This window comes from Chiloscyllium punctatum, chromosome 3, assembly GCF_047496795.1.
Source record: "Chiloscyllium punctatum isolate Juve2018m chromosome 3, sChiPun1.3, whole genome shotgun sequence".
Taxonomy (NCBI): domain Eukaryota; kingdom Metazoa; phylum Chordata; class Chondrichthyes; order Orectolobiformes; family Hemiscylliidae; genus Chiloscyllium; species Chiloscyllium punctatum.
The window spans coordinates 11,340,512-11,366,532 of NC_092741.1; the positions used below are offsets into that span (position 1 = coordinate 11,340,512).

General features: G+C 40.3%; 1 protein-coding gene across 6 annotated transcripts in view; it reads right to left on the reverse strand.

The window, feature by feature from the left end:
• Positions 1 to 2,121: 2,121 nt before the first annotated feature.
• enah (ENAH actin regulator) overlaps positions 2,122 to 26,021 on the reverse strand; it is a 427,681-nt gene continuing 403,781 nt past the window's right edge. For all 6 annotated transcript variants that reach the window (XM_072550524.1, XM_072550518.1, XM_072550527.1 and 3 more), the window contains 3 exons: positions 15,761 to 15,839; positions 11,144 to 11,201; positions 2,122 to 6,292 (listed from right to left, as the gene is read on the reverse strand). In XM_072550524.1, coding sequence (XP_072406625.1) covers positions 6,255 to 6,292; positions 11,144 to 11,201; positions 15,761 to 15,839 — 175 coding nt within the window. In that variant the 3' untranslated portion in view covers positions 2,122 to 6,254. The remainder of the gene's footprint in view (positions 6,293 to 11,143; positions 11,202 to 15,760; positions 15,840 to 26,021) is intronic.

The window sequence follows — 26,021 nt, forward strand, 5'->3', positions numbered from 1 at the left end:
ACTGGGGTGTACAAAGTTAAAAATCACACAACACAAATCCTGGTGTTGTGTGATTTTTAATATTAATTTATTGTGGAATATACCAATTCTCATTTGTTATTTCATGACAACACTGAGGCCAGGAAAATTTTTGAAGCTTTTTTGAAATGTACTTCTATTAAGAAATAAATATCAACCTGTCTATTCTGCTACTCTATAGGACTTGTGATGAAAAGTATAACTATGACCATTTTAATTATCTTTTGCAGAACTGGTCACACACACACACACACACACAAACACACACACAAGCTGAATTTAGATGTTTTATTTCTGTATGTTATGTGGAAATAATTGTACATACCGCTGAAACTTTATTGGAACATTTTGCATATTTATTTTTAAAAAACTTTCATGAAACTAGCACAATCAAAATACTAATAAGGTGGACCTTTATAAGTTGAGTAGCTGGCAACATTCCTCGAGGCTTATGTAATCAAGATGCACTTTTAGAACAGAGGCAGATATAATATGTTAAATCAACAACATTCTTCAAACTAGTAAAAACCAATTCATATCACTCCAACAAAAAGTCACAAATTCTGTCCAAGTGTTCTCAGTAAACTCCGTAGAGAGTGTGAAACTCAAGAGTATTGAACTCTGCATTGATCAGGGCCAAGTTAATCCCCCTTATGTCAAAATAAGGCCGAGTTTGAACAAGTATCAATTTTTCAAACAATATTCAACTACCAAGATATTCTGTAATTTCTATTTGGTAATATTTTCTACTCCCAACTTACCTACAAGTTACTATGTGCAACTCTATACAGGTAAACATTTGATTTTCATGTACAGATTTTAGATGCAGTTTCACTATAGAAACATTATTCTGATTTTTGGCAGATCTGAAGTGCACTTTTTATAAGCTTGTCATCAAATAATGGCAAAGGGCAAAATGAAATTAACTGCTGACTGATAGTATTATATTCCCACTGAAATAGTACGGAGGGAGACAGCTTGACTAACATTGAACAGAAGTTGGAAATATTCCAATTCAAATTATCCCAAATTCATTTGCAAGAGATAACTTCGTACTAATAGTGTGGCAGAACACAGAAGACATAAAACTGTGGCATTATTTTTATTAATTCACGGGAATGACAGTGTCACTGGTGAGACCAGCATGTAGTGCCCATCTCTAATTGCCCAGGTAGCAGTTGTGAGTCAACCACATTGCTCTGGATCTGGAGTCACATGTAGGTCAGACCAGGTACAGATGGCTGTTTCTTTCCCTAAAGGGCATGAGTGAATCAGGTGAGTTTTTCTGCTTATTGACAATTGATCATCATTAACTCTTAATTCCAATTTATTTTCATCTAAATTCAATCATCTGCCACGGCAGGATTCAAACCTGGTTCCGCAAAACATTACCTTGGTTTCTGAATGAACAGTCCATCAAAATACCTCTAGACCACTGACTCCCCACTAACGATGCCAATCACGCTAAGCATTTTGAGAAACCTCTGTCTCCAGTTGTTTCAATGTCAGATACATCTAATATTGTAAAAGAAAAATGCAGAAAGCAGCAGCCCACAATCCCAGACAGTTGCAACTTCTTTGAGGTTTACAACAGTGCAGGACAATCTTGTGTTCAGACTTTAGAATATACCACCAGAGTGAACACAAAAGAACACTGCTCAAGTGCAATTTGAACACGAAGATTTATTTGATGAAAAAGCCTATATTTTCCTGGTAACTGAGGTGCATGACACTTTCACTATCCCCTTGCCTTCAGCAAAAAGATTACATTTTATATGCTTCTTTTCTTCAGCAATACTTCATTTGAATTAATGGGGAAAAGTAGTTGTAGAAATATGTCAGAGTAATACAGTACAGAAGAGTCCCTTTGGCCCATTGAGCCTGCACTGACCTTCTACACTCATTCCACTTTCCAGCATTTGGCCCACAGCCTTGAATGTTATGACATTTCAAGTAGGTAAAAACAATGACTGCAGATGCTGGAAACCAGATTCTGGATTAGTGGTGCTGGAAGAGCAAAGCAGTCCAGGCAGCATCCAAGGAGCAGCGAAATCGATGTTTCGGGCAAAAGCCCTTCATCAGGGCTTTTGCCCGAAACGTCGATTTTGCTGCTCCTTGGATGCTGCCTGAACTGCTGTGCTCTTCCAGCACCACTAATCCAGAATGACATTTCAAGTGCTCATTCACATACTTTTTCAAGGTAGTGGAGGTTTCCTCCCTCTCCCAGGCAATGCAATCCAGATTCCCACCACCTTCTGGGCAAAAAGGAGTTATCCCCAAATTGCCTCTAAACATCTTCCCCATCAGCTTAAAATTATGCCTTGTTAATGACCCTTCAACCAAGGGAAGCAATTGTTTTCTATTCACCCAGTCCATGCTCCTCACAATTTTATACATTTCAATCAGGTCCTCTCTCCGCCTTCTGTGCCCTAAAGAAAACAACTTGAGCTTATCCAGCCCTTCTTCTTAGCTAAATTAGACTTAAAAACTTTTCAATTTTTGATAAGGCCACTCAAACACTGGTTGTACAATTTTGTCCACATTCACCATGAGATGTTTAAAAAATTGAAATTTGAACTTTTCCTGAAGGATTCACCGACTCTCAAAATAAAGAGTATTAAAAAAATCCTAAATCGAAGGAAAAAAGTCCTGAGGCATAAAAAATGGGAAAAATATGTACTTTTATCAACAGTCAATGTTCTGATTCTAGCCATTTCTCAACTGTTATTATTGATACATGAACAGGAGATCCAAGGAAATTAAATGTAAAACATTAAAATTAGTAGCTTGACTGTGTGGCATGTTAATTTGAAACATTTATGTCCAGTAATAAAATAAGGCCTGGATAACAGTGAATACCTTAGTATACCATTCTCATATCCTTTAAGGTCAACACAAACCTGATCAAGCAGAGTATTTTTCCAAATAATTGTATATTTATCAGGGTCTAGTTGACTAACAATGTTGAGACCAAGATATGAAAGGAGACAGATGCAAAAGTATAATGAACCATCATAAATTATTTCAGCCATTCAGAAATTTTTAAAAAAATTTCACCCCAATATGAAGTGGAATTATTTTTATTTCTATACTGATAGGTGCATTAGTTAATTTACAGTGGTCCTCTGAATAGCTGCACTAATAATTAAGTAAACGACTTAATTTCTGCTGACTCATAGGAAAAGCAAATTTATTTCCTTAAATAGTAACTTGAAAGTACATCTGAGATAGCTGTGATTAAAATGGCCGTGTGGACCTTGATGGGCTAAATCACCTGCCTCCACACTAGGGATTCTATGTGCCAGAATCCTGATTCTTGCTTCTAGCAGTACTGGATGAAAACTTCAAACTTCAATATTCTTTTCACATGCAGCTAAGACTAGATAGCTGAGCAGTGTGGAGTTACCCAGTAGTTTTCCCATGCTATTTTTAACTGATAGAATAAATTTTGCCCATCATTTGGCGAAGAAGTTGGTTTAAGCTCTAAGCACTGGCTGATGTAACACATGGAAACTCCTATAGACCAGTTGCCCTGGTGTTAGAATATAGGACTGTGGTCAAGATCCTCTTCTGCACAATCATCACTGGTCCCTATTGTGGTCAGATAATATGCAGAGGTCAATCACCTCTGTTGAGATTAGGAAAAGAATAAATTATGTAAAGAAGATGACTATCCACAACATTACCAATGCCCTTCCCCTTGATATTCTTCTGAATCTATTGGTCTGAATACCTGGAGATAAATCAAGGAAAAGAATCAATGAATATTTCAAAAAGGGAAAAATCTCACCTTATAAAAAAAGTTAAATGTTTCTTAATCTAAAAAAACAGTGCTTGTGACTATTTTATTCTAAAGTATGTTTTTACATATCTGAATATCATAGTGAAAAATGCTTCGAAACTAAGTAGTTAATGATCATCCTGGCAATCAAACCAGCCATTTCATTATCTTTTACACAAGTTTAATTTTCTAGAACTTTCAGGAGATCCCATGAGTTCATTATAATCTAGACAACAAGGATACAACTACACTTACCCACCATTCAACAGGTGACTAAGATTGGGAGCTACCCTGGCAAATATTATATATACTTCAATGATCAAGGACCACAAGATATGAACTGAAGATTTGATTAACTTTCTAACGCTGTTTATGCAAATTTGTTATTGAAATTATTTGACTTTTTTTTAAATTGAAAGTTGCTAAAGCACATAGACAATTTTAATCGAAAACGTTTGGGTTAACACTATAGTTGACACTGGATTTCAATTTGGGATATGCCAAAAAAAAACCCAGCAATCTCACTGGAGACTTTTAAAAAACATATTAAGCACCCCTGTTCACGATTCCCACAGCGGGCAAGGAAAAGGAATTTTATTCTGACATTTATGAAACTCCCTGAAGCAATGCTGCATATGAAGCAGCATTCCCACCTTTAAACAAAACAAAATCTGGTTCTCGAAATAGCCATGTGGCACATAAGTGATGGGTGACTATTAGAGATGAGTAACACTGGAAGCAAGACAAGCCATTAGTAACTGTCTGCAGCAGAAAGATAATCAGTTTCCAGAAGTTACTAAATGTAAAGGATTTGAAATTCAAGAATCCTGCTTCACTGCCACTATGCTGTCCAATTGGTGCTATCCCAAACAACAGGGACTAATCCAACTTAAACAGTTGGAGTTAGTGGCCTGTTTCTGGAGAGGATACCACTTCAAAGAATGATTAGAATATCACAGCACTGCCCTGTCAGTCCAACTGTGAAAGCTGGAGGCCCATGTCAGGCTAAAATCTGAAGTTTAAAAAAGCCAGGCTACATTAAAAAATATTTTCAAGACCTAGTAACAAACGAATGTTCATGTTTAATATGCACAGCTTCAGCTAGGTGTCTTGTGGAACAGGACTTCTTCAGTAGCCCAGAAAAGAAAGCGAACATACCCCAAAGCTACCTGTGGATATGATAGGTGGGGATTTTGGTGGAAATCCCAGAGGCATGCCATCAAACCCACGCGCTTCACAGAGTCTCTAGACTGCTGGATAAAATACCCAGTGAAAAACAAAATGTTCCATCTTAGCAGCAAATTACCTTGTGAGGAGGACATTTTTGAATTTACAGCCACAAGTGAGACTAAGGACTCTACCCAATGATTAGGAATTAAGAGGTCTCTATAATCGTACCCTTAATAGTTCAACATCCTTTTGTGTCCACTTGTGGATCACATCTGCTTGTAAACAAACTAGATGTTAGAAAGTGGTTCTTTTCTATTAGCCAAAAGTACTTTATGAAAACTGAAAAACTAAATGTGTGCAGAAATGCACAAGGTATATTAGAGTATACAGATGTGAGCCACATGAGAACACTGTGTCAGATTGCTCAGCTCCATTCTCACCCCACTCTCTCCATGAAAAAAGGCAACTGGACGGAAAATTAACATGACTGACTATTGCTCAGATAGAATGGGATAAAATACCAGTTAACAGACAATTTTGATCTATAAAAAGAATTACATCTCAACATGCGCAGTCAGGGAAAAATGATTACAGACAGTACACTGATTAACGTACATTACTGATTAGATTAACAGACAAGTCTTTGATTTGGTAAAGCATTATCACAATAATAAACTAAGGAAGGCATCTCTGTATCCTTAAACCCTGTGAACTGCCACTGCTTTGAATATTAAAAGAAAATCCCAGGACACCTTCACTACAGAGCACATACCATTCTGCCAGGCTTTTATACTCAATGCATCTTCCTATATGTATAAACTTTTCCATTCCAATTCAGGCAGGACTACACTCTTGGGAAAAGTATAGCACTAACTGCTCTATTGTTAGATGTCGCTAAGATTTGTGCTCAAATTATAAGCCACCTCCTAGAGGAAAAAACAAAAAGAAACACAATTGTTGTGCAAATTTTTTCTTTCAAATTTATGTGACTTCTCAGCACACCGTGATTAGATTTCGACTGACTTAAGAAATTTGCATAATTTTACAGTAAGAAGACTCTCTTCCTCTGAGAAAAAAGTCAGAAAAAGCGGCAAGCAGTGAGGGGGAAAAATAAAGAAAAGCACAACGGTGTGATGAGGCTGCCTGCAAAATCTCCAACTGCAGAACGTGGGAGAGCTCTTCCCTCCCATTTTTTTGCTGGATGTCTTGTCATTTTCTCATCACCCTCTCACTGTCATTTGTCATCAATTCTTAATAAAAGGGTCAATTCCACTTGACACGTTGTCTATGCATTGTTGGATTTACTCAGTTCCTGTCTGATTGCTGAGGAAAAAGAAGAAGTGCATTAGTACAATCTTATCCATTTCAATCTAAAACTGGACTTATAAATGCCTTTACATATTGTTTTGATTTTCACCTGAGTAAGATCATCCTCCTTGGAAGTTATTTACTTGCTGTATCTTTGACATGGTACTACGCTAAACATTAAGGGTGTTATATAAATGTATGTAGTTGATCTGAAACAGAGCTTCCCAAACTATTTTATAAAGTGACCCCATTGTAATACTTGAAAAGTAATGTGACCCCAGATGCCAACAAAAATAAGAATTCATATATTATACAACAATATATAGTATAAATAGAAAACTGTGTTTTTAAAAGACTTTGTATAAAATTGATAATTTTCGTACCCACCTAGGTTTCAGCTGACCTGAGGATGGTAAGCAATGAGTAGGAGGGAATGTGAGGTGTTGATAATTTATGAGTTCGTAAGATGACTTTTTGGTCAGTCAATAACATTAATCTAGTCATTCTGCTGCAGCTAGAATTGAAGAATTATTAAAGGAAGATTGATCCCATAGACATTAAATTCTCTATTTCTAGGGGGTTCTATAAAATTAAAACAATAAATCATAAATTTGCATCAGTTTATCTCATGGGACATTGTAAATTGTGCATACTTCCAATACTACCTCCACCAATTCACCTCTACAGTATAAGACTGTTTATGAGACAAAGTCAAAAATCACACAGCACCAGGTTCATTTGAAAGCACTAGTTTTTGGAGCGGAGCTCCTTCATCAGCTAGTCGTGGAGTATAATTTATAAATTCTGTGTCCTACGATCTTATATTCCACAACCACCTGATGAAGGAGTAACGCTCCAAAAGCTAGTACTTCCAAATAAACCTATCGGACTATAACCCGGTAATGTGTGATTTTTAACTTCGCACACTCTAGTCCAATGACAGTTTACTGTAAAACTGGTGAACTGACTTATTACTTTATAATTCATACATTTTATATAAAAATTTCTAAGTTAAAAAAAAATGCCATTACATTACCAAAATACTACTTCAGCATTCTTGTGAATGGATTTTCAAACTCTCTTCAAGAGTTCACTGATGCAAGGCTGGAATTTCCCATTTTCAGGCTGTGTTATTTTTAAGGATTTTCATGGCAGGTGTAGCATTATGGCTCATAATGACATTCGTCTTATTAACTTCCACTCATCACCTTATTAATTATGTAACTGGTATCTTTGGTGTCCTTCCTGTGCCATCGTGCACTAGCAGAGGCAAAATTACCTCCTCTACTGGAACCTTCTGATGTACAAGTTGTTGGCACCATATTTAAAGTCTAGCTGCACATGGCTTCGACTGTGAGTGCTTTTTGGGAAACTGAAACATCTCTCGAAGGGAAGCTGGAACCCTGCTTTCCTAATATGACCTGGGGGTCCTGGTGGACAAGGTGGTCAAAAGGTGTGCCATCTTCTACCTGGTGCATTGCCAAAGGAAACTGAGACACCAAGCACAACTGGCCTGACCAGAGATACCAGCCAGAGTCAGTGCTGTGTGCAGGGTCAGATGGAATTCATATCAGTGCAGGAAAAAGGTCAATGATCTTCTGTGATCTGCAAGGGTAAATATCCCCACGGTTTTTCTGCGATTTTACACTCACTCTAACTCTGCCACTGCATCTCTCATGTTCATAGACTACCAACCTTATTATTGTGTACAGTATTTAAAATAAACAGTTCTCATCCATCTAAACCTCCACAGCCATTAACCCTTCCTGCCATTTGGTTAAAATGTTATGCTATCTACAGTGGCTGGCAGCTTCCAAGTATAAGCAAAGTGAGTGAGTGCTAAGAAATGAAGGTAAGAGCCATTAAAAAACCAAGAACTGAATTAATGTTTTAAGTGACCCTTCTTTACAACTGAGTACAGCTTAGGAAAAGATGGCATTTATATTGACGAGGAGGAATGAGGGGAAATGGATTGAGCAGATGGGTAGAGAAGGAACCCAAAGAGAGACAGAGGGTGGGCAGACAAAAGGACTGTTGATAGTAAAGCAGGGAAGAAGAGAAGCTAGAAGGTTACCTCAGATTACAACAGGATCTTGACCAGATGGGCCAATGGGCTGAGAAGTGGCAGATGGAGTTTAATTCAGATAAATGCAAGGTGCTGCATTTTGGGATAGCAAATCTTAGCAGGACTTATACACTTAATGGTAAGGTCCTAGGGAGTGATGCTGAATAAAGAGACGTTGGAGTGCAGGTTCATAGCTCCTTGAAAGTGGAGTCGTAGGTAGATAGGATAGTGAAGAAGGCGTTTGGTATGCTTTCTTTTATTGGTCAGAGTATTGAGTACAGGGGTTGAGAGGTCATGTTGCGGCGGTGCAGAACATTGGTTAGGCCACTGTTGGAATATTGCGTGCAATTCTGGTCTCCTTCCTATTGGAAAGATGTTGTGAAACTTGAAAGGGTTCAGAAAAGATTTACAAGGATGTTGCCAGGGTTGGAGGATTTGAGCTACAGGGAGAGGCTGAACAGGCTGGGGCTGTTTTCCCTGGAGCGTCGGAGGCTAAGGGGTGACCTTGTAGAGGTATACAAAATTATGAGGGGCATGGATAGGGTAAATAGGTAAAGTCTTTTCCCTGGGGTTGGGGAGTACAGAACTAGAGGGCATAGGTTTAGAGTGAGAGGGGAAAAATATAAAAGAGACCTACGGGGCAATGTTTTCACACAGAGGGTGGTACGCGCATGGAATGAGCTACCAGAGGGAGTGGTGGAGGCTGGTACAATTGCAACATTTAAAAGGCATTTGGATGGGTATATGAATAGGAAGGGATTTGGGCCGGGTGCTGACAGGTGGGACTAGATTGGGTTGGGATATCTGGTCGGCATGGACGGGTTGGATCGAAGGAATGTTTCCATGCTGTACATCTCTATGACCTAAGAGGTGGAAAATGGATTGGCTGTGCTAAAAGCAATCCATTCCATTTACAGGACTTGGTATGTGGGGTTGGGTGATAGGCATGGAGACACTATTTCGAACCTTGCAGGAGCACTACAACTGGTCTGAGGCAAAAGTGATGGCGTAGAAACAACGAACGTGGTGTGGTGCACTGTGTTAAAGTGATAGGCAACTGGAAAATCAAGGTCATTGTAGGTGCGTTGCCAAGTAGTCAACTAGTCTCTGTTTTGTCTCCCAGTGTCAAGCAGACTACATTGATAGCAACAAAAACAGCAGATTGAATGAAGTGCAGGCAAATCACTATTTTACCTGGAAGGTGCATCTCGGCCTTGAACAGTGTGGAGGTTTTGGGGGTGAAGGAGGAGTACACAACTAAGGGTACGGTCCCTGGGAAATGCTGACAAGGGAGGGAAGAGGAATAGAAGTCTGGATATGTGGGCTAGAGGGCCTGTTTCAGTTTGATTCAATGACTCTATGTGTATGTGCCTAAAATCCATTAGATACATCCTATGTGGATGCATGAGATTCTGGTGTCCCTGTGTATAAAGCGACCGATCAGGATTAAATATCAAAGGCACCTGTGTGCCCCAAAGCAAAGTCCTGAAGGGCTGAAGAGGATCCAAGATCAATTACAATAAGGTGGTGCAGCTGGTGCTATGCCAATGGCAATTTTGGTGAACAAAAGTAGAGGAGGATGCTCTTTATGGAATATTCAAGGATATATTGGTGAAGGGGCATTAAAATAGAGGCATAGATGAGAATGTGGCGAGTTGCATTTGCCAGATAGCCACTTAGACTTTCAAGTTGTGGAGGTGCCGGTGTTGGACTGGTGTGGACCAAGTCAGAAGTCACACAGCACCAGGGTTATAGCAAACTAGAGAAAGTGAGGATTGCAGATGCTGGGGATCAGAGTCAAAAAGTGTAGCACTGGAAAAGCACAGCGGGTCAGGCAGCATTCAAGAAGCAGGAGTGTCAACATTTCAGGCGTAAGACCCATAGTCCAACAGGTTTATTTGAAATCACAGGCTTTTGGAGTGCTGCTCCTGTGTCAGATGAAGTGGTCAGGTCAAATTGGGAATTATTGCTTTCTAGTTTCCCAGGAAAACAGGGGAGAAAACAGCATATAACCAAGTTGGAGCATTAATGAAGTAAGGTCATTCCTGTTCATCAGTAAAATTCTGAATTCACCGTTGAAACTTCAAGGGAAAAATTTGTATATTTTTTCTTGATGTCAAGAATTAGATGTTCTAATTTGCATCATATTTTCTCATGTTGCTCAAGGCCTGGAAAATTCTACTTGTAGTTTTCCATGTCAAACTTAGCAAACAAAGACACTATTTCCCTGACCTTCATACTCTAGTTCATAAGAACCAACTCCTCCTCAAAGCGAAGAAACCTGACCCTGCCTGATGTGAAGAAATTACCAAGCTAGTTTCATAGGCAGTTCAAGCAAAGACAGCACTCACCAAGCTGAAAAAGTTGCAGTTTAGACATATTCTATCAATTCAAAAAGCAAACTCCCTTAAATCTTACCATTTAAAGTTTGTAAAATTGAAATAAAGTATGCAAACCAGCAAATGTCACTTTTGTACAAGTAGCATAGTGCTTATGGTACTAACATTACAAACCACAAGCAGAGTTGAGCTATTAAAATGTAAAGTATAAAATTAGTTCAATTTATCTGGCAATATGTAGATTACCACGTTACTATGCCAATGACCAGTGTGGTTGTAATTCACATACGACACCAAAACCTTGCTTGAAAACAGTGGATCTGAGAGACTGATAATGTCATGAGAGGGGAGTGATTTGAGCGTTTGATAACAACAATAGAGGGGAGTGGTTCGAGATGAGGTGCGAGCAGGCTGTAAATATTGGCTGAGTTAGTTTAGAAATTACATCATGTCTGTACTCACCATTGATGAGTTCTTCTTTTAGTTTCTGAAGCTCCTTCCTCATTTCTTCCAAGATATCCTATTTTTACAGAAAAATTCCAATGAAGAAAGGTGAAAAAGCAAGTGAAAATAAAAACAGAAAATTTGCATGCAAGAGCTCCATCCAAGGTGTGGAGGTGCTGGTATTGGACTAGGGTGGACAAAATTAAAAGTCACACAACACCAGGTTACAGTCCAACAGGTTTATTTGAACGTACAAACTTTCAGAGTTCTGCTCCTTTGTCAGGTGGCTTGTGGGCAGGGATCATAGGAGTTTTATAGTAAAAGATCAAAGTGTCATGCACCTGATGTTGTTAAGTCTTTAATCACTAGAGTGGGTTGCAAGTTTCGATTCATTAATATGTACATCCCAGAACTACTTTCAAGTCATATTCCCGAGATAACTTAAAAAAAAAGTTGACATTTCAGTTCAGACAATGCATAAAGCTGTGAGGTTCGAGTCTGTCTGTATTCTAACCTTGAGTCAGAGCAGTTCTATTTCCAAAGCAGGAATTGATAAAATTTCACATGGACTGACTGCCTACAGATTGCATGATTTTTGAACAAAATAGAATGTATCTGCAAATACAAATCTACAAATGAAAATTCACCCAGAGACATATATATATGTGCGTGTGAGCGAGAGACTGAGAAAGAGAGAGCGCGCGCGTGTGTGTGTATGTGAGAGAGAGAGAGGTAGATAGCGATAGAGAGAGCGTGCAAGTGTGACAGAGTATGTGCCTGTGAGAGGGTATGTGCATGAGTGAGAGTGTGGGGGTGTGTGTGTGCATGAGAGAGGGTCGACGTGGCTGACTGAGTCTGATCATGTGCAAGAGTGTAGTGAGGTCACCTGTAGTGTGACATGAACCCAAAGTCGCAGTTGAGGCCATCCTCATGGGTATCAACCTCTGTTCAAAACATTGCATCAGTTGCATGACATTTTGATCTTTTACACTTAGATTCTGTGTCCTATGATCCTGTCCCACTAACTGCCTGACAAAGGAGCAATGCTCTGAACATGTGTACTTCAAAATAAACCTATTGGACTATAACAGGGTGATATATGATTTTTAACTTTGTCCATCCAAAGTGGTACTGTCTTCAACAATTCCAATGTGGAGGTGCCGGTGTTGGACAGGGGTGGACAAAGTTAAAAAAAATAAATCACATAATACCAAGTTATTACACAACAGGTTTATTTGGAAGTACTAGCTTTCAGAGCACTGCTCCTTCATCAGGTAGCTGCTGTTGTATGATTTTTAACTTTAACAATCCTACTACAGCAAAATTGATCTTGATGGGAAACGGTGTGAGAAGTCATTTCAATGAGTGTTTTGGAGTCAGATCATAAGCTGAACACAGATCACAATGAAATCTAGAAGGGATGTTATAAACAGAAGTGTGAAATATTGATTGGGATAAATGTAATGAAGGAGAAAGCATAAAGGGATTGATCATGAATGAAGATACATAAATGAATAGTCCTAGGTGAAACATTTCTGACCATTGAGACAATCAAGAGAATTGATCGTTGTAGGCGCTATCATTTTACAACTCTCTCTAGCTACAGGATAATATCAAAGCATTATTAATATCGTAACCTTATTTAAAAAGGGTTGAATTGTGACAGGCCAGTCATTCTAACCCCACCGTAGAAATATTCTGAGGGAGAACATAAGTCATGATTTAGAAAGGCAGAGGTCAAGTATAAACAGCTAGCATTCATTTGTTGAAGGAAGGTTGAAGCATAGAAATATAGAAAATAGAAGCAGTAGGCCAATTCGAGCCTGCTCTGCCATTCAACCTGATCATGGTTGATCATCCCAATTCTGTATTCTGTTCCTTGCTTTTTCCACATAACCTTTGATTCTTTTAGCCCTAAGAACCATACCTGCTGGAAAACATTCATTATTTTAGACTTACCTGCTTTCTGCGGCAGAGAATTCCACAAGGTGAAAATATTTCTCATAACCTCAGACCTAAAAGATTTACACCATATCCGTAGTCTGTTACCTCTGATCCTGGATGCCCTGATTACTGAGAACATCCTTCCTGTCTAATCAGTTTACTCTGTCTAATCAGTTAGAACTTTGGAGATTCCTATTCGATCCTTTTCATTCTTCTGAACACCAAAAAATGTCGTCCTAACTGAAACAGTCTCTGTTCATATGTCAGCCTTTTCATCCCAGGAATCAGTCTGGTAAATCTTCGTTGCACTCCCCCCATAGACAGAACATCCTTCCTCAGATAAGGAGACCAAAACTGTACACATTACTCCTGCTGTGGTTTCACCAAGGCCCTTACAACTGCAGCAAAACAATCCTCTTCTTGTACTTGAATTGTCTTGCTATGAAAGTTAAAATACCATTTGCCGCCTTCACTGCTTGCTGCACCTGCATGGTTACTTTTAGTGACTGGTGTAGCTTTATTTTATGCTGTTCTAATCAACCTTTTCAGAAATGTTATTACTCACCTCTGGAGCAAGTAGGAATTGCACCCGACTGGGCCTCCTGGCTCAGTGACTGGCATACAAGAAGACCCAGGTCTGGCAAATTACGTGGCAAATGAAATTCAATTTTAAGAAGGGAAGTAATGTATTTGTGGAGAGTTAATGACACAAAAACATAGACAACAAATGGCAAGATTCTGAGAAGTGCACAGGAAGCAGAAGGACTTTGGAGTGCATTTCACAGATCTCTGTACGTAGCAGGAGAGTGAGAAATGTGGCTAACAATGCATACAGGATACTTGCCTTTACTGAGTCAGAGTAGAAGAGCAGGAAAGCTATGCTGGAACAATATAAAAACTAGTCAGGGTACAACTGGACTACAATATACTTCTGTCACTAAAAATCAGGAATGATATGAATGCATTAAAGTGGCTACATTGGAGATTCAAGAGGATGTTGGCAAGGATGGAAAATCCTAGCCATGAAAAAATATTCAATAGGAGAGGAAAATGCTGGAATCTATTACTAAGGAGATTAAAGCAGGCATTTGGAAATTCTTCACACAATCAGGCAGAGACTGGTGTCCAAGGACACCCAGGTCTGGTTGCACATTCCCCTTTCCCAATTTATTGCTATTCAGATAATAATCTACCTTCCCATTTTTGCTACCAAAGTGAATAAACTCACATTTAACCACATTATACTTCATCAGCCTTACACTTGCTACTCATTGAACATACTCAAATCTGACTGAAGCATCTCCGCATCCTCCTCGTACTTCACCTTCCCACCCAGATTTATCTTGTCTGCAAACTTGGAGATATTTCACTAATTTCTTCATCTAAATCATGAACATACATTGTGAATAACTGGGATTCAAGCACTGATCCCTGTAGTATATGCCTTGATTGAATGGTAGACCATATTAGAAGATCCGAATGGCCTCCTCCTGTTTCTAGTTCTTATATTTATACTTAATTTAGTATAAAATGAAGATGGTTCTAGATATTGTATAGGAATTATGTGTTTCACTTTGCAAAGAAATCAAGAACAAGGAACTATAGATATAACATAAGCTGGGGGGAGCTGAGGAGGACTTTAGTCAGTATGGTGGGAATTTGGAATTCATTGCCTGAAAAAGTGGTAGAGGTAAAAGCCATCATTCCTTTCAATAATCAATTGAATATGGACTTCAAGTGTCATAGGCTACAGGATTTAGGGGAAGGTGATAGCAATAGTGGTAATGTTATTGGACTAGGAATCCAGAACCCCAGGTTCTGGATTCTATGGACGCAATTTCAAAGTCAACTTTGACAGATGGTGTAATGTGAACTGACTAAAAATCTGGAATAGAATCTAAACAGTAAGCAGGTAATCACTATCAATTGTTGTAAAAAACCATCTGGTTCACAAATGTTATTTAGGGAAGGGAATCTGCCATCCTTAATTGATCTGGCCTATATGTGATTCCACAGCAATGTGGTTGATGTTTAACTGTCCTCTGCCATTAGAGATAATAAAAACACTGGGTGCCATCAGTGGCAACTCCCTTAAACAAATAAGACCAAGAGCAAGGAAGCTGAATTATGCAGGATAGCCTTTTGTTTTCAGCTTGCATAAACATGGTGAAATTTTACAAGCCAAACTCAATGTCAAAGCAGTACTGTACTCAGAAATCCCATTCCAATTATTACACACACTCCAAGGACGTTGTTTGACTCTTAAGTGACCTCTGAAATGGCTGAGCAAGCCACCCAGTTATATAAAACCTCTACAGGAAAAGTGAAAGGTCCATCCAGCACTAATCTAAATATTGGAAACAACAAAGCTACACTCTATTAAGTTGACCCTTCAAGACTCTCCATACTAACATCTAGGGGCTGTGTTAACATTAGTCAAGCAGCAGATTATTATGACATACTAAACTAATTGTATTGTATGGTACTACTACCATGCGAAGTGGATAGACTCAGGATACATCTAGCAACTCAAAGCTATTACTGGCACTATTGGTCACCATCAATAGCAGAGATGTATTCAAACATACTATAATTTCAATTAAGCCAGAGGAATAACAAAAATTCATCGAGAAGTGTGTGGTACTAAATAATGTGGGAAAAGAAAAAAATATAGAAAAGCCATCAACACACCTGTTTCAATCTGTCATAATCCAAGAATTCTGTCTGCACACCATTAGTATTTGCTGGGCCACTTGATGCAGATTTGCTTCTGGAATGGGGGGAGAAGAGAAGAGTTACACTGTACCATGACTTAGAGAAACCAAGATGCTTTACCTGTGCCTCACTACAACTAACGTGCTCTCCTGAATGATTAGTGGTGAAACAGAACCAAGTTGTTAGAGCACCACAACTTCACCTTGCATTTATCTTGACCAGCAGATGCCATTTAAGTTTTTTTATTATAAATACCAAAAATGATTTGCAAATTTCTTCTTAAAATAAGATTACTACATTAAAAATAATGACACAATCAAATCCTTTATCTTCCCTTGTGAAGCCCAGCATAAATATCTAAAGACCACGGATTCTAAAACCACATTTCCCTCAGATCTCCTCTGTCAGAAACCCACGAAATGTGACTATTATACCAGAGTGAGTCCTGAGAGTCTAAAAATCAGTTCATTCTATATCACATTTCAACACTAATAGGCATATGCTAGTTTTGTATGCTTGTTTGGCTATTTGTAAACCCAATCTCTTCACCCCTTTAAACCAGAGACTTTGTACACCTATCACTCTAAATGCAATAAGCTGTAGTGTAACCACGGATCCATGTTGCATGTCAACACTAGAGGACAGACTGTCACTTCCTTGTTACTCTTGCACCAAGTTCAGGTTTGTGGGCGGACTCTTAATTTTAAGAGCATTGTGGAAAGATTCTAGACATCTGCCAGAATTGCTGCGGATAGAAGCAAGCACTGTATCAGTTAAATAGGTGGCAGTCAACCTATCTATTCACAAACAAAAAAGCTTTATAAATGAAAAACAAACGTTGAAGCTGCAACAAAAATAAATGGCTGGAAAAGCTCAGCTGGTCTGGTAGCATTTGCAGAGAGAAATCAGAGTTAATGTTTCGGATCAAGTGACCCTTCATGAGTTCTTCCCGACCCTCCCAGTTCTGAGGAAGGGTCACTCGACCTGAAGTGTTAACACTTGATCTCTCTACACAGATGCTGCAAAACCTGCTGAACTTTTACAGCAATTTTGGTTTTTAGTTTCTGATTTACAGCATCCACATTTCTTTCAGTTTTTGGACTGAAGCTGTAGTCAGACCAAATCTAAAATAATTTGTTCAGTTTTGGTCATAGACTCAAACATGAGTCATGAAGATGGAATCACAGAGCTAAACCAGGCATTGAGGATGAGAGATAATCATCTGAAAAGTTACAGAGAGGATTTAAGAGAATGAAGGCATGTATTTACAGAACACTATGTCCAATACAAAATTACCAAAGCAATTCACATAACTCTCAAAAATAATTTGTTGTATCTGACAAACCTAGATATGTAAAGGATAATAAGCAGCAAATTCATGATACTGTTTTATATCATAAACATATATAAAAGGGGTGAAAATGTGTTGCTGGAAAAGCACAGCAGGTCTAGTATTCTGTTTCTGTTTACGACTTCCAGCATTTGCAGTTTTTGCATTTATATTTAGAGATTTATCTATCCCATCTATTTAGGGGGAGATGGTAGCTTCATAGTAAGACCGCTACACTAGTAGTCTAGAGGCCCAGGTTAATGCTAACTAGCTCAAATTGCACTCTGGCAGCTGAAATTTAAATACAATGAATAAATCTGGAATTATGTAAAAAGAAAATTAATCTTAGTAATGATGACATGAAACCACTGTCAATTGCTATAAACAAAACTCCATTAGATTCGCAAATACCCTTTAGGAAAGGAGACCTGCCATCTTTCCCTGGTCTAGCCTGTATGTGACTCCAAACCTACAATAATGTGGCTTAATTACCCTCTGAAACAACCTATCAAGCCATTAGATTTGGAGTAAAAGCAAACATTGATATGTTGGAGATCTGAAATAAAAACAAAACAGTTAGCTTCAGTGGGTTTCTATAAGATTCTGCATCAGGAACCCCGCTTTCTCTGGTGCATATTAATGATTTGGACGTAAATATAACAGTGTGATCAAAAGGCTTTCAGACAACACAAAAACTGGTTACATAGTTGGTCGTGATAGTGAGAAAGGTGATTATAGGCTGCAGGAAGAAATCAATTATCAGGTCAAATGGGTAGAAAAGTGGCAAATGCAATTCAATCTACAGCAGCGTAAAATAATGGATTCTGGGAAGCCAAACAAGGCAAAGAAATGCACAATAAATGGGACGATTCTGAAAAACAGAGAGGAAGTGAGAGATCCTTGAAGGTAGCAGGATGGTTTAATAAGGTGGTTAAGGAGGCATCTTGAATTCCTTCTGTTATTAGCTAAGATACTGAATACAAGAGCAGGAAGATATTGGTGGAACTAGTCGAAGTAGGAAGAGATACGATCTGCGGCGCAGGGTTAGGGAACTATGAGTTTAGAGATATTGGGGGTAGGAGATGAACACCAAATGAAATGAACGAGGTGAAAGTGAGGACTGCAGATCCTGGAGATTAGATTAGAGACTGTGGTGCTGAAAAAGCATAGCAGGTTAGGCAGCATTCAAGGAACAGGAGAATCAACATTCGGGCAAAAGCCCTTCATCAGGAATTCCTGATGTGATTCCTGGTGAAGGGCTTTTGCCTGAAACATCCATTCTCCTGCTCCTTGGATGCTGCCTGACCTGCTGTGCTTTTCCAGCACCACACTCTCGACCAAATGACATGAAATTAGCAAACGCTGTGGACACAATAATCTGGTATTCAATAGCTGGATCGTGGTCCGGGGGAGGTAGGAAGAGGTGACCGATAGCTGGCATTCAGCCCCCACAACGTCGAAATTGGTACAGCAGACAACAGTGCCATCCCACCTATTACCAGACAACAGTGCCATCCTTCCCATTTCCATCGATTTCCATTATCTGCAGCTCATTGTTTTGTTTTCATTTAAAAGATGTCTGGATATGCATTTCAAGTGCTGTAACACGCAAAGTTACTGACCAAACGCTCAAAAGTGAGATTAGGCCAGGTGACTTGTTAATCTGGTCCAATAAGGGAAATCTGGCTTACAGATATAAACAGGAGTGTCGCCAAACTGGCCATTAACAGGTCCAGGCAGCGGGCCGTGGAGGGGGTCATTAGGGCCGACTACCTGCCCCTCTTCCGCGGTTACATTAGGGCCCGGGTGTCCTTGGATAAGGAGCACACGGTGTCCACCAACACCCTGGAGTTGTTCAGGGAGAGGTGGGCGCCGCAGGGAGTGGAGTGCATTATTTCCCCCTCCAATCCTATTTTGATTTAATCCCTGCCCTCCCCTTCACTGTTTGATCACACAGCATTGCCCTTTGATGTTAAGGGCAGTGCTTGTCACTGGCCACTCGGGTGTTTTCCTATCTTCCTGGTGGTGGAAATTCAATAAAGATTCCTGCACCTTGTGCCTCTCACTGTGTCTCACACCTGCACACACACCATGGGTGCTGGGGAAAAAAATAAGCACTACCGCAGTTAGGCGGTAGGGTGGGGGTTAATAAAGAAAAAGAGTAAAAAGAAATGAAAACGAAAAAAAAGGGTCTCTTTAAAAAAAAATTTTAAAAAAAATAAACAGGAGTGTTGGGCCCGGGTGTCCTTGGAGAAGGAGCACGCAGTCTCCACCAACACCCTGGAGTTGTTTAGGGAGAGGTGGGTGCCGCAGGGAGTGGAGTGCATTATTTCCCCGTCCAACTCTATTTTGGTTTAATCCCTGCCCTCCCCTTCACGGTTTGATCACACAGCATTGCCCTTTGATGAGAAGGGCAGTGCTTGTCACTGGCCACTCGGGTGTTTTCCTACCTTCCTGGTGGTGGAAATTGAATAAAGATTCGTGCACCTTGTGTCTCTCACTGTCTCACACCTGCACACACACCATGGGTGCAGGGGAAAATATAAGCACTACCGCAGTTAGGCGGTAGTGTGGGGGTTAAATAAAAAAGAAAAAAGAAAAAATAAAGTAAAGTAAAATAAAGTCTCTAAGAGCTGGAAGAAAAAAGGAGTGTTTATGCTCTGTTCATTCTGAGAGCTGGCATTAAGGAAGTAGGACCAGTATCAAGTACAGTGCACGTGAATAAAGGTGACTCGATGACGGGATACTGGCCTCTGGGGAGTTATTCCAGTGGCCACAAGAGAAAATATAGTCCCAAATGACACCTTTAAGTTGGGGTAAGCATTTCTGGCACCATTTGGGAAGATTAACTCATTCAATCCTGCTGTCAAAAGACTTGGCCCAATATGTGGAAAGAATTTATTTTCTCTGGACAAATGACATTGTGGCAGATGAAAAGCATTGAGTCCTGACAGCTTGTGGACCGACAGCTTTTCCGGTCGTTGGCCTAACATTTTGTGGGCACAAGATACTAAAACCTTTCAAGAGTTGATGGATTTGGTTAAGGAATATTATGATCCCAACCCTCCTCTAATTCTGGGATGCTATCAGTTTTACTCAATGGTTTGGGAACCATGGCATCTATGTCAGGATTTTTGACAAGATTAAGATGAATGGCAGAAGAATGTGACTTTGGTTTAACACTTAATGAGATACTGAGACACCGTTTGGTTTGAGGGACTAATATGTAGCCGTGCAAAAGTGCCTAATGGTTGAAGCCCAACTGCACTTCAAACAGGCACTACATCTGGCTTTATCAGTAGTAAATGCGGCAAGCGGAGCTTATGAATTACAGGATATGCTGATGGAAATGGACACCCTCACCAGGCTGACTGAGTTTTGTGAAGACAATTGCCTAGCTTCATTTAGGATCACTCCAAACAGTGGGACTCTAAGCCAGCCCAGTGCAAACCCCAAAACAAAACCAAACATTTTCTTCAGGATCTGGATCAGCAAGCCATTGTAATTGCTACTGATATGCGGACTTGAGACAGCAAAAGAATCCTACTAGGCCTGAATTGTGTAACAGAACTCATAGGACTGTATTCAGGAGAGTGCATACTTTGAAAAGCCCAACTCCATCTGGTTTGGAACAGTTGAATTCTTTAGCAACATCTAAATCAGAACCAATCAAAATAAACCGTAGATGTGGGTATGTTCTTGGAGCTGGGAAGTTGATTTGCAGATGTTTTGTGCCCTGTGTAGGTGACATCTTCAGTGGTTTGGAGCCTCCTGTGAAGCGTTGCTGTATTGTGTCTTCTAGAATTGTTTCAGTTCCATTCCTGATGCTTCCGGTTCCGGTTATTCATCGGAGTGGCCGGTATATTGGGTCTAGGTCAAAACGTTTATTGATGGAGACCATGGATGAGTGCCGTGCTCTGGCTATCCTCTGTTTGGCTTATCCTATTCTCGTTGTGTTGTCCCAGTCGAATTTGTCATCCTTGTCATCTGTGTATGGCTACTAGGGACAGCTGGTCAAGGTGTTTAATGGTTAGTTGATGTTCATGGATGCAGATTGCGAGTTGTTTGCCTGTTTGTCCTATAGGGTTTCCTGCAGTCTTTGCATGGAATCTTGTACACCATGTTTGCCTTGCACATGATGGATATTGGGTCTTTTGTTCTGGTGAGTTGTTGTCTGTATAGAAAAGCCACACACATAGACCAGATCCTGAACTACAAAAGCAACCACCCAAACACATACATGAGAGAAGCTGCATTTGGACCCTGTTCAAAAGGGCTACAATACACTGCAGGACTTCTGACCTGTGTAGAGGTGATGTTCTTCTCTTCAAAGTCTTCATCAAGAATGGAATCCCCACAACTTCATCCGCAGATAAACAATGTGATGATGACCTAACACACTAGCCACTCTACCTTAGATTAAAAAATGTCTCTGAACTGACAGACTTCTCCAACCACTCTGATTCATGACAGCCCATAAAAGTCAGCCACGCTCAGACAACAACTCACCAGGACAAAAAACTCAATTGCCCATCATGTGCAAAATAAACATGGTGTACACATGCAAAGACTGCAGGAAACACTATACAGGACAGACAACTAGCAATCCTCATCCATGAACACCAACTAGCCACTAAAAGCCACGACCAGCTGTCCCTAGTAGCCATACACACAGATGACAAGGAGCACAAATTCGACTCGACAACACAACAATAATAGAACAAGCTAAACAGAGGACAGCCAAAGAATTTATAGAAGCATGACACTATCGATGGACTCCATCAACAAAAGCATTGAGCTACATGCAATATACCAACCACTACAACAAACAACTGGAACCAAAAGCAGCAGGAACTGAAACAAATAAGTTCCAGAAAACACAGTACAGCAATGCTCCACACGAAGCTCCAAAACACTGAAGATGTCACCTTGACAGAGGACGAAACACCTGCAAATCAACTTCTCAGCTCAGTGAATATATCCACAACTATAGCAACCGGCCCGAGTTACAAATCTTTAAGCAAACCTGAAACAAAATAAACATCTAGTTAAACAGTCACCCTGTTCTAATGGTGGTTGATACCGTCTGGCTGTATCACTGATTGCAGAACCAGTCTTTTAACAAAATTTGCTTTGGATTCCAACCCATAAGTTTGTGTAAGACATCGACTTGACTGAGAACCTATAATGGTTTCTGAGAATCTTTAGAGATAAAGTGTACAACTTCGGTTTGGGCTCATACGAAAAGCAGCTGCTTCAGTTATCTGATTAGTAGTGAAGGGCCTGAGTCAAAGCCCGATGGGGTGAATTTGGTTGAGAAAGATTCGCCTTAATTGGCTCAACACTTTTCCATTAGAAAATGGCTGCCTGAGCGAAATTCTAATTAAATATTGAGATGTTTTTCAGGAAGGTCTTGGGACTATCAAAGGAGCCAACGCTACCCTGTATAGAGTCATAGAGATGTACAGCATGGAAACAGACCTTTCGGTCCAATCTGTCCACACCGACCAGATATCCTAACCCAATCTAGTCCCACCTGCCAGCACCCGGTCCATATCCATCCAAACCCTTCCTATTCATACACCCATCCAAATGCCTCTTAAATGTTGCAATTGTACCAGCCTCCACCACATCCTCTGGCAGCTCATTCCATACACGTACCACCCTCTGCGTGAAAAAGTTGCCCCTTAGGTCTCTTTTATAGCTTTCCCCTCTCAGCCTAAATCTACACCCTCTAGTTCTGGACTCCCGGACCCCAGGGAAAAGACTTTGTCTATTTATCCTATCCATGCCCCTCATAATTTTGTAAACCTCTATAATGTCACCCCTTAGCCTCCAACGGTCCAGGGAAAACAGCCCCAGCCTGTTCAGCCTCTCTCTATAGCTCAAATCCTCCAACCCTGGCAACATCCTTGTAAATCTGTTCTGAACCCTTTCAAGTTTCACAACATGTTGACTCGGAAGCAATTCCATGATTTTACAAGGCCTGCCCAGTGCCATTTGCCTTATGTGCCAAAGAAGAGGCAGCAATCAGGATGCTGGAAAGCAAAAGAATCACCAAACCAGAACAGTTGACAGATTGTGAAGCCTGACAGGTTGATTGGCCTTTGTGGAGATTGTAAACAAATGGTAAACTGCTTCTTGCAGCTGGATAAATGCACAATCCCCCGCATAGAGAATTTATACGCAAAGCTGGTGGAAGGTGCTGTCCTTTACAAAGCTAGACATGAGTAATGAGTATCTGCTATTGTGGTTAGATAAGGATTTCCAGAAGTATGCTACAATTAATACCCATAAGGGTTTGTACTAATATAGGAAACGGACATTTGGGACAGCATCAGCACGTGCCATTTATCAGCATCGATGGTGAACATTTTACAAGGTCTACCCCAGGTTGCCATTATCTAGATGGTATGTTAATAACAGGGAAGACCAATGAAGAGCGGTTAGAGAACTCAAATATAGTCCTTAGTCATTTTTCCAAGGTGGGTGTACGTCTTAGAAGGGAAAACCTGGATTGCAGAGGGTTATACACATTGGAAGATAAAGTAAGGGCGATCAAAGGTGCCCCGGCTCCCATGCCTGTACTGCAGCTTAGGTATTTCCTTGGATCAGTGAATTATTACAGAAAGTTCATATGTAACCTGGCCTCCACCTTAGCACCCTTACATCTTTTATTGGGGAAAATAGAAGCAGCCTTGGAAATGGTTGTGCAGCCAAGACGTAGCCTTCAGGGAAATGAAGAAGCAGCTGTTATCTCTAAGGTGTTGGCACACTATGATCCTAAGCAAGTCATGATGCTCCCCATATAGTATGTGGTAGTGTTGGCTCACAGATGTCCCAAAGGACAGAAATGCCCAATAGCTTATGCTGCCTGGACTTTGGCTGAGGCAGGTAAATGTGCCCAGATAGGGAAGGTAAGTTTGGTGGTCATCCTTGGCGTGAGAATTTCCATCAATACCTTTACAGACATAAATCTGTAATAGTAACAGACCACAAACCCCAGCTAAGACTTCTCAAAGAGGACAAGGCTGTGCTGCCCATAGCTTCAGGTGGAATACCATCTGGGAGGCCAAGTAGCAAATGCAGATGTCTTGAGCCACCTCTTGCTATCAGATACACCACCGGTGATGCCACCACTGGAAAAGCCGTTCTGCTTTTAAACTTTGTGGGCACCCTTCTGCTCACTGCTGACAATATCAGACTGTGGAAGCAAACATGATCCAGTTCTGGCAAAACTAAAACAAATAGGAGAAACAAAGGAGCCATCTCAGTCAGAACTGAAACCTTTCTGGGCATGGCAAGACCAGATCACCGTACTTAGTATTTTATTATGGGGAGGAAGAGTGATTTGCCCTGAGCAAAGGTCACTGCCAGATGCAGCATGAACTCCACCAGGGTAATCCAGGGGTTTCCAAAATGAAAATGTTGGCAAGAAGTTATGTTTAGCAGCCAGGATTGAACGCAGACATAGCGTGTTAGTGGAGCAGCGTCCAGAGTGCCAACAAAGACAAAAATTACCATCAGCAGCATTCATGGAAATGACTGGACTTGGTTATATGTCAGCTATGCTGGCCCTTACATGGGCTCAATGTTCCTAGTTATTGTGGAAACTCACTCAAAGTGGGTGGATATGCATAGAGTTCATTTGTCAAACACAGGGCCGATGATAGAAAACTGCGAGAATTATTTACACCAATGCCAGACACCAGACTCCTCTAAGAGAGAGAGAGAGAGAGAGAGAGAGATAGAGATAGAGAGAGATTATTTCAGGGGAAAGTCTGGTGCTGAAACTACAGAAATGACCCTGCATGGGTGACAGACATGGCCAGTATGAGGTCAGGTCCCATGGCATACAAAGTTTGGGTCAGTGACGTGGGCTGAAATGGCCCGCATGAAAGCTGCAAAATTGCAACGGCGCAAAAGCAAAACAAACCGACCCCTCAGAATAGTTGGAAAGGCTATCAGAGCCTGTGGGTTCTCCCCCTTCATTTAGCGTTGAAGGAATCTTGAAGTCTGAGATGGACAGGGTGAATGTTGCAGCCTTGGCACCTTTACTGCCTGAAAAAGAGGATGAATTTCTTCCGAGATGCTCTGGGCGAAAGAGGTGGACTATGGTTTGGTTCACACTGCCTCTATCCAATGCTCAGTCAGAAAATTCGGACCCGGTGTGAAAACGTCTCAGGAGAGACTATAAGAGAAAGGGCAGGTCTCCATCCCTGGACTTAGAGGGAGAAAGATGTAGTGATTTTAATGAGGTCAGCCAGATGGACTTCATGGAATATGAGTGGAAATGTTCATCTGTTCTCTCCTCAGTATAGTTCAGCACAGTCCAGGGAACAAGTCATCTGGACAAGCAGGTTCAGTTTATAAAACCTCCAAATCAGGAGAATATGGTTAGACATCTGGGATTATTAAAACCGCGAATATTTGATCACTCAGATTTCTGAAATCTGACTTGGAAAGGGCTTATCAAATCATCTCCACAATCCAAGGCATAGAACATGAAAGGTGTAAGTAGAACCCGAAAGAGTTGTGATGCAGCTCCTCTGGACTTGAGAGTTTCTATATTGGATAGTATCAACAAACAGGATGAGATTTTGTTTTGTGAATTTAAAAATTATTATCACTGTTTTACACATGTAGAATGTTTTCTTTTGTATAATAAACTTCTGTTCTGTTAGAGAGAATCTGCAGCCTCATGTAAATATGTTTCAATGAGTGATCACATGTTAGCTCACAAAAAGTAAACATATGATCCATCAAGTCAGGTTTCACTCAGAGTTAACTTGTCCAGGAGTAGCATCAGGTGGGATCACGACAAGTGTTAAAGTCCAAATCCAGGGCTCAACTGCAAAAAAAAAGTGCTTACCATCAGAGATAATTTTGTTGGCAAGCATGAAATAT